Genomic DNA, 9,605 nt, shown 5'->3' with positions numbered 1-9,605 from the left:
GTGTAGACAGGCCGTGGGACTTCCAGGAGCAGGCAGCCCTTCTTCCCCGTGTCTGGGGAGGGGTAGGAAGCTCGTTCACACTGATCAAGCACTCATGAGATGCTGGCCCTGTGCAGAGCACTTGAATATTATTCATTTCATTCCCCTAGTGACCCAGTGAGTAAGTATTATCACGATCACTCCCACTTTAGAGAAGAAGAAACTGAGACCAGATGATGTTAAAACCACAGGGCTGCTAAGTGGAGGAGCAGGGACTGAGTCCCAGGCTGGCGTCAGGTCTGGGCTTAGCTGAACCTCCTAGGCCCTTTTCTCTGGTAATTCCAAGGGTTTAAGGTGGGAGCGCCCCCCCCCCCCCCAGGATAGGAAACATTCCCAGTCTCTCCTGGCACTGGGCCAGCGTATTATCCGGGCTCACATGCTTGCTGGAGACTCCAGGCTGAGAGGCGGGTCTGTGTCCTAGGCTAAGCAGGACAACATCCAGTGGCAGGAGCTGCCCGCTGCTATCTGCTGTGTGGGTACCGTGGGAGGGGCCCGGGAGGGACATGGGTGGCTACCTGGGGCTTGCCCGAGTCCTGGGGCTGCCTGGTGGGCTTCCCTACCTTTAGCTCCTGGAGCCAGGCTGCAGGGGGCTCCCAGAGGAGTTCTGGCTCCAAGTCCCAGCCCTGCTCAGAAGAGGCGGGCAGCCGAGGCTCTGCAGCCAGAGGCTTCTCAGCTCCGAGCAAGCAAGCTCCGGAGCCAGATGTAACATTGACCTTAAATGGTAAAAGCTCCCCAGAGTGAAGAGTGGCTGGCCAGCAGAGGAAAGGGGAATAACTCAGTTTTAGGTAAGTCATCGCTATATCCTAGAATAACCTGCCTCTTCAGCCCAAAGGGAAGCAGAGCGAACTCTTCTCCTCCTTAAAGGTACAGGGTGCTGGGAGGGGGCGTCGAGCTTGAACTTTCCAGGGTAGTTGGCTCTGTTGGATGGCATTTTGGCTGAGTCTTTTTATTGTTGCTGTCTTAAGTTTTAAATAAGTGAATATTGTCGGTCCTTATTTAACTAAAGCCTGCCCCTTTGGCTCGCTGTTGGAAATCATGCACACATTGGGGTGAAGATGTGGCTCTTACTGGGGATCCCCACCCCTAGCTTTCACAAGTGTCCCTTTGTGGCAGTAGAGGGGTCCTGAGATTATGCAAGCCTGCCAGGCAGGGCTTTCTCCCATCCTGCTTCCTGTGTCTCTCCTTCTGCCCCCTGCGCCCCTACTCCTACCTGCGTGAGCCTTGTGCTGGACCAGCCTTGGCCATCCTAGACTCTGCCGCTATTTCTGTCCATGATGAGGTGTCCTGTGTTCTGGTCACGACCCCTGTTTTTTATCTCTGTCCTCATCTCTCCTTTCTCATCCAGTTCCGCCGACCCTGTGCCCTTTCCCTGCTTCTTAGAGGGGGCACATGTGTCTGGGCTGGTGCCCTGCTCCCTTCCAGGGGTCCCTGTTGAAGCAATTCCTAGAGTGAGCTGCACGCAGACTGGCTTTCTCTAAAGGGAAAGGCAGAGGAAGCCAGAGACCGGAGGCAGGCCCAGCTGCTGCTCCCTCCTGCGCAGTAAACAGTTGTAAAAGCTGGAGAGGCTCTGCAGTTTGTGTAAACAGCAGCCTGGGTCTGGGACCCCTGGCTGGCACGCAGTCTCTTGCAGTTCTCAGGCAGCTGTCTGGGGTGGCAGGGGAAGCAAAGCAGCCACAGAGCTGGTCTGTGTGGGATTGTCTGCAAGGGAGAAGGAGGGAGGCATCCAGGACTGCTAGGCTGGGGGCCCCGTGGGAGGTGGGACCTGCCAAGGATTGTGTTACCCCCATCAGGAGTGATGGCAGGCCTGTGAGGCAGGTGAAATTACCCACACTTCACTTCAACACTTTTGTGAAGGGGGAAATTCAGGATCAGTGGCTTGCCTAACATCAGACCACCAAGGAGCAGAAGTAGGACTTGAACCCAGGTCCCTCTGATTCCAACTCCAGGGCTCCTGCCCCTCAACACAACAGGGAGTGTCACTAAGAGTGTCTTGTGGTTTTTGACTTCATGGATAAAGCAGATGGTATCACATTTGTCTGGTCCATGATTCAGTGGTGCGGCTCGGTGACGGCAGTGGTTGTGTGTGTGTGTGTGTGTGTGTGTGTGTGTGTGTGTGTGTGTGTTCGGGTACAGGTGCAAACGCACATGTGTATTGGGGTGGCCATTTGTATTCACAGCTGACCTCCCTTCCTCTATGCTTGGTGGTAAGTGAGGAGTTCCTACGCGCCCTCGGAGATCATTTGGGAAGGATAACTATGTGCTAACTGCTATAACATCATTAATTATCCCCATAAACATTTTCTAAGGGGAGCTGGGTGTGGTGGCGCACGCTTGTAATCCCAGTGTTTGGGAGGCTGCGACAGGAGGATCGCGCGGGTTCAAAGCCAGCCTCAGCTACTTAGTGAGTCTCTCAGCAACTTAGTGAGACCCTGTTTCCAAATAACATATAAAATAGGTCTGGGAGTATAGCCTGGAGGTAGAAGGCCCCTGGGCTCCATCCCCAGTACCACACACCCCAAATTTTTTTTCTAAGGAGAAATAAAAGGCAAACATGTAGTTCAATGTATTGAACACTGTATATATACATATATAGTATGTATATGTATACTATATATACCCATGTACTCACCCATGTAGTGACTCCATATCCTTCCCTATAGTAACTCTCTGTTCCCACAGCCCTATGAAGCAAGGATTATTACCACCATCCCTGTCTTGCACCACAGAGAGTTCCGACAGGTGGCATTTGACACCAGGTGGCTCATCTCTGGGTCCTTGTTCTTGAGCCTGATACCTACACTTGGACGGCGGGGGAAGCTTTGGTTTTCTCCCGCAGGCTGCATCCAGGGCAGTGGCTTGTGGCGTCTTATGCCCTTACGGCAGTTCGAGGAGGGCTGTATCTTTACCTCCATTTACAGGTGATGCCACTGGGGCTAGAGGGTGTTGAGTGACTTTTCCAAGTTCACCCAGCCACCAAGCGACAGAGCTGATTTAAGTAGCATCTTGGGTAAGTTTGGTTAGGACCCTATGACATTTTCTATTTAAAATTGAATTTCCAAGGGGCCCAGAGAGCTCATGGCTTGGGGGCGAGGGGTTCTCTAAGTCCATGAGAGGAAGGTAGGCTCCTTTTCTGATGGGCTGAGCTCCACAGTACTTGGGAGGCTGAGACAAGAACTGCAGGTTCACGGCCAGCCTCAGCTACTTAGTGAGGCTCTGTTTCAAAAATAAAGAATAAAAAATAGGTTGCAGGCCTACTTTGGAGGTAGAATGCCCCTGGTTTCAACCCCCAGTACTGCAAAACAAAAACAAAAACAAAAACAAAAACAAAAAAAAACAAAACACCCACACTCTAATATTAACAACATTATGAGTAATGGGATTCTAGAGGGATTTTTATCTTTATATTTATTCTGAATTTCTTATTTATACTCATTTCTATATTTCCCAAGCAGCCATTGCCTCTTTCCTCTGACCCTTTGTCGTGAAGATGGGTTTGTCACATACCTCCATCAGGAGTGAGACTGAACCTAGCGAGAAAGGGTCCCCCACTGTGTCCAGCACCCAGAGTGATTCTGGGGACCTACTAAGTACTCGAGATCAATTATTTTGGAATGAGTAAAAGGATATAATACTTATAAAATGTGTGCTTACACAAGGCCCCGGGTTCATCAAGCACACATTCCTGGTGATCAGATTCTTAATAGTCTGGCTTGAAAGGATGCAAGGTGGGGGTCTCCAGTTATCCACCTCCTCCCCACCCTGCTGCCTCTCCTGGATTGCCCCATGAACCACTGGGCCACCCCCTGGCATCCTCTTAGTCAACAGAAGGATTATTTGCTGCCCAAAGAGAAGCGAGGCATGGGTAGATGGAAAGAATAGAATTTGTAGCCCCCGACTTGACCCATCACCTTGGGGAACTATTTGAGTCAGGGGGAAGGAGATGAGAACTGAGTTCTGATATAGTATATGCACAAGGAAAGAGGGGAGAAAACTGATATTCACTGAACTCCTACAGTGTGTCAGGATCTGGGCCAGACCTGTTATTTAATTTAATACTCATGCCATGGCTCAAAGAGAGGCACACAGCTGTGGGTGGTGAACAGGGGCTGCCTCCATCCAAAGTGGGCATTAAAGGTGGTCACCCACCTCTAGTGAGTAATTCGGGTCTCAGGGGTAGTTGTCAAATGCCACAGTCTAGACCATGAAAAAATTAAGAGTGGCGGAAAGGGGATATCATGTCTACCCCAAAGACCTTGGAGATCAGACTATGGGCTCAAGTGACAGCCCAAGCCAGCCTCACCCGGTGAGTCTTCAGACCCAGAGCCTTAGCAAAGCGACACCTGCCCATGACCTTGTTCAAGGCCCAATATCTCTGCCGAAGCCTTCTCTAAGGGAGACAGAAAGAAAAACTTTTCCCAGTCCGCAACAGATGTACAAAAGCTTGCTAAAGCTGGGGTTAATTGACTCTGGTTACTTTCTTCCTAGTATTTTTTTAAAATTTCTAATTTTTTATTCATTTTTAAAATAAAATGATGTGCTTCTTGTGAAACTTTCTTGGGAAATATAGAAATGAGCATAAATAAGAAATTCAGAATAAATATAAAGATAAAAATTCCCCAGAATCCTATTACTCATAATATTGTTAATATTATAGTGGGTTTTTTTTTTTTTTGCAGTACTGGGGGTTGAAACCAGGGGCATTCTACCTCCAAGCTACACCCCCAGCCCTATTTTTTGTTCTTTATTTTTGAAACTGGGTCTCATTAAGTTGCAGAGGGCCTAAGTAGCTGAGGCTGGCCGTGAACATGCAATTCTCATCTCAGCCTCCCAAGTACTGGGATATAAGTGTGCACTACCACATGCTTGCAATGTGTTTTCTTTATCTTTCTCTACACTTTATAAAACTCAGACCTTATTGGCAATGTGACTTTGTCTGCTTTTTTAACTGAATATCCAGTCAGAGTCATTTTTTCATGTCATTAGAAATTCTTCGAGCCAGGCGTGGTGGTGCACGCTTGTAATCCCCACGCTTAGGAGGCGGAGACAGGAGGATCGCACTGGTTCGGAGCCAGCCTCACTGGCTTAAGAGACCCTGTTTCCACATAAAAAAGTTAAAAAAATAGGTCTGGGAGTGTGGCCTGTGGGAGTGTATCCTGGAGGTAGAAGGGCTTCCAGGAACCCCAGTACCACAAAAAAAAAAAAAAAAAAAAATCTTCGAAACATGATTTTTTAATACTTGCATAATATAGAGTAATTTAGCTGTGCAACAGTTTAATCACCCTTCCTGCCATTGGCATTGATGAATATGGGTTTCCTTTGAGGACTATCGCAGGGACACACACACACACACACACACACACACACACACACACACACACAGCAGCTTTTCCACACATTTGTAGCATTTGGGGGACTCAGCTGTCAGAGGAGGGCTTGTGCCGTGTGACCCACAGTACAAGCTTCCATTAGATGATGGTAAGTGGGATCTAGACCCAGCCACGGCCTCCCACATCACAAATCACACCATGAGACATTATTCACTTTCTGTTCTCTTTAGTTCTTTTTATCAAGGAGCGGTCCTTCCTTTGAGGTCCAGTCCAGTGGGATTTTAATGGGAATGAGAGCTGACATGGGACATTCAGTGCCAAAAAAAAAAAAAAAAAAAAGGATGGGTTTGGGGAGTTGGTTACCTTCTTTGAGCCCAGTGTGCCTTCAACACCTTTCTGACACTTGCTTGTCTCCCTTCTCAACAAGACGAGAGCAGGTTTTGGCAGGGAGCGTCTGGTAGGCAATAGCTAGAATTTAACAATTGTTTTCATTACATTTATTTTTACCATACATAACTCTCTATTTGTGGTAAGTGGTAATGAGTCTTCCGTTTAAGATAGGGACATAAAGTTTTCTCTAAAAAATTTTGTGTGTGTGCCAAGGAGTAAACCCAGGGCCTGCTACCCAAGCGTTGTACCATGGGCTACACCCTCTGCCCCAAGTTTCCCTTTTAAATAAAGGTAGTGGTGATGGTGGTTAACACAAGTGCTTGCTAGGTGCTAGGGGGTAGGTGCCATTCTACTGTTTTACCTGCAATTTGCTCATTTAGTCCTCACAGCAACCCTCCAAAATGATTACCAACATTGTCCTCAGTATACAGATAGGGAAACTGAGGCCCGGAGAGTTTAAGGAAACTGCCCAAGAACACAAAGCTAGTCAATAGCAAAGCTGCGATTTCAATCTTGGCTTTCTGGCCCAATGCTTTGTGAGACTAAAGAGCATTCAGTAAATAAACATACAAGAGGGACACAGACACGGCTGACATTATGAGAGTGGTGTTCAAATAACCCAAGTTTAGGGAGCACTGGCTTGGTAGAATCGGGGTATCAGTGAGCAGGGTGTGGGGGAACCTGAGCCAGCCCAGTAAAACCAAGGGAAGTTAGGGATCCATGGGCCCGTGGGAGAGGCTGGGGGGATGCAGCCACACACTGCTCACCACCTGTCTATAAGGGCAGGGTGTGCTTCCCAGAGTGGGCTCTTGGGGAGAGACACACAGAGGCTGCAGAGACTTCTGCTGCCGATACACCAGCCAGGAGGACGTTTCCAGAGAGCAAGGCTCCCAGTTCATCCTAAGGAGAGCAGGCCTGAAGACGCCCTTGACTCACTCATACTGGCGTGGTCAAAAGCATGCTGGCCCTGGGTGGGAGGTAGGCACGGTGCAGCCAGCTTTCCCTCATTACCGTGGTGGGGAGATGGTGCCTCACGCTGGAGGCCGAGCAGCGCCCTGGTGGAACGTGTGGGCCCTGGACTGACCATCTGGCTCTATTAGCTATATATATCTCAAGCTCTGCCAATTCTATGAACTTCAGTTTCCCCCCTGTAATAATGACAGTGTCCACTTTGCAGAGTTAAATCTCAGTCCAGGGTCTATTCTTGGCACCCACGATACATCAACTATTACCATTTCTTCCATCCACCTGTCCCTCTCCAGAGACCCCATTGAGGAGACTTCTGCTCTGGTTTGAGCCTCTGAGTATCCACAATCCTGGCTCCTATTCTCACCTCTAGAGACACCCAAGGAGAGTGGCAGACTTATTGGCCAGAGGATCGGCCTTCAGCACCTGGTGGAGTCTCTAAGGAGGTCCAACATATATCCCCTTCTTCCTTCCCTTGAGTGCTGAGGCCCATCAGGATTCAGAGACTAATATCCCCAGCATGACTGAGGGAGCTGGAGTTGGAGACTGTGGATGACACCGGCTGGCGAGCAGGCTTTCTGACAGTGAGTTAGGCAGACTTACCCTAGCCGTCTGTGGCACACTGGGGTGGAGGCTTTGGAGCCCCAGAGCATGGGGGAGCAGAGCAGCACCATACAGGTCTTCTAGGCACCACTCTTGGGAAACTGAGCTGTTGGTGCTGACACTCCATAGGCCTTAGTACCTGAGTGGAGCCAGGCTTATCACGCTCTTGGGTGCTGCGGTGAGGGCCACGCCAAAGCCTGGCTATGGAGCTGGCCTCTCAGTTGACATGTGTCTCATGGGACCTGTGCCGTGCCCTAGTGAAGAAATGTTGACTCTACAAGGGCCACCATGTGGTCCCGTGAGAGTGGGCACCCCAGCTCCCACCCTTTCCACTTGATGGAGCCTCACCCTGTCTCCTCTGGAGATGCAGGAAGGGGACTTGCTTGGTTCAAGCCTTCCCTGGACAACACAAGTATCTAGATATATCTGGAATGATTTTTTTCCCTGCAGAAGTTCTATCTAAGATGGGCGTGGTGGCGCATGCTTGTAATCCCCGTGCTTGGGAGGCTGAGGCAGGAGGATTGCACAGGTTCGAAGCCAGCCTCAGCTACTTAGTGAGGCTCTCAGCAACTTAGTGAGACCCTGTTTCCAAATAAAATATAAAATAGGTCTGGGAGTATAGCCTGGAGTAGAAAGCCTCTGGGTTCCATCCCAAGTACCACCAAAAAAAAAAAAAAAAAAAAAGATAGTGCATTACGGGTCTTCAGAGAAGTATTGAAGGAAGCTACCACCATGCAGGAGTTCAAGGCCAGGCTCTGCCTCCAACTCATGCTGTGCTCTCAAGCAAATTAGTTCTCCTTTCTGGGGCCTGAGTTTCCTCATCTGTGAACCATTCCCGGTGATCCAGGGAATCACCCTCATGGTCACATGACTGAGACCATCCAGAGCAATAACTTTGCCAGACACTGTGACAAGTTGGAGATCAAGGTCAGGGGACTCTGCTGTCGTCTTCATTCTCTAAGAATTGGAGACAACTGGACCTGGCATCAGGCCCAAGGCAAATGGAAAGCTGTGGCTGGGCGTGATGGTGCATGCTTGTAATCCCAACATTTGGGAGGCTGGGATAGGAGGATTGTGGTTCATACACAGCCTTAGCTACTTAGTGAGGCCCTTTGCAACTCAGTGAGACCCTGTTTCAAATAAAGAATAAAAAGTAGGGCTTAAGGTGTAGCTCAGAGGCAGAATGCCTCTGGGTTCCATCCTCAATACCTAAAAAAAAAAAGGAAGACTGTGTTTTTAAGAATGCATTTCCTGCTGAAGGGAATGCCTATCCATTCTCTTTCTTGTTAACAAGGGTCTTCCCTCATGCTTTAGACATTTACTGTTCAGATCAGAAATGATAGTCTTATTTTTGTCACTAACAAAGGCAGCTGCTAGAGACTGGTCCACTCCCCTTGTGGTACAAGACCAGCTCCCTGGGCTTCCAGCTCTGGGAGCATTTGTATGTGCCTTTGGTGAGCAGGAGAGAAGACTGTTGACAAAGAACCTCATAGGCATCAAAATCTGGTGGGGGAGCTCCAGGAGGCCTTGAGCATCCCTTGTGAGCTCCCCAAGTGTACGAGATCTGGTGAACTTGAGGAGACCCAGAAAACATTTGAGCAGCTAACTAGTATCTGTACAGTGCTTTCTCTGACTGAATCTCACGGATCTTCCCCTAGGACCACAGTGCCATTATCTAGGTAGCCTTTCATGAATTCTCCAGATTTTACAGTTTTATGCACTGGAAGCAGCATAACCCCCATTCCACATCCCACATGAACATGGGAGGCCCCCATGAACATTTTTGTGGACTCCAGGCACTTTTGCCTTCATGGGTCCCTTCCTCCTTAAGAAAAGATTAAGATTTTTATTTTATGACTATGCAGGTAGAAAGAGAAATATACTACTGTTACCTATTAAAATATTTTCTTTGACCTAAAACTTCATATTTTTTTCCTTATAATTTTGCAACTGAAGCATTTTCATGGGCCCTCAGCCCTGTTCCTACTGTAGCCAATGGCTGGCTGGCCCTGTCTCTGCCACCTTCCTTTCCAGAGTATGATGTAGGGACCAGCAGCATCAGCATCACCCGGAAGCTGGTTAGAGATACAGAATCCTGAGAGCTGCCTCAGACCTACTCTATCACCCTCTGCACCTTAACCAGACCGCAGCTGATTGTCTGCATCTTATAGCCAAGGATGGTCTGCTTCCACGCTGTGCCCTGATACAATGGGAGTACTTGGATTGCAGGACATAGACGGTCCCTTCGAATTATAGCAGGTTCATGACAGAGAGTCCTAC

At 48.9% G+C, this 9,605-nt stretch overlaps 1 protein-coding gene across 3 annotated transcripts in view; it reads left to right on the top strand.

The window, feature by feature from the left end:
• Window positions 1-757: 757 nt before the first annotated feature.
• IRAG1 (inositol 1,4,5-triphosphate receptor associated 1) overlaps window positions 758-9,605 on the top strand; it is a gene marked incomplete at both ends in the record, with an annotated part of 120,254 nt that continues 111,406 nt past the window's right edge. For all 3 annotated transcript variants that reach the window (XM_080711861.1, XM_080711860.1, XM_080711859.1), the window contains one exon: window positions 758-824. In XM_080711861.1, coding sequence (XP_080567987.1) covers window positions 758-824 — 67 coding nt within the window. The remainder of the gene's footprint in view (window positions 825-9,605) is intronic.

The sequence above is a fragment of the Muscardinus avellanarius genome (genome assembly GCF_963383645.1).
Source record: "Muscardinus avellanarius genome assembly, chromosome: 1".
In the NCBI taxonomy this organism is placed as follows: domain Eukaryota; kingdom Metazoa; phylum Chordata; class Mammalia; order Rodentia; family Gliridae; genus Muscardinus; species Muscardinus avellanarius.
This window is presented reverse-complemented; position numbering and strand designations above follow the sequence as displayed.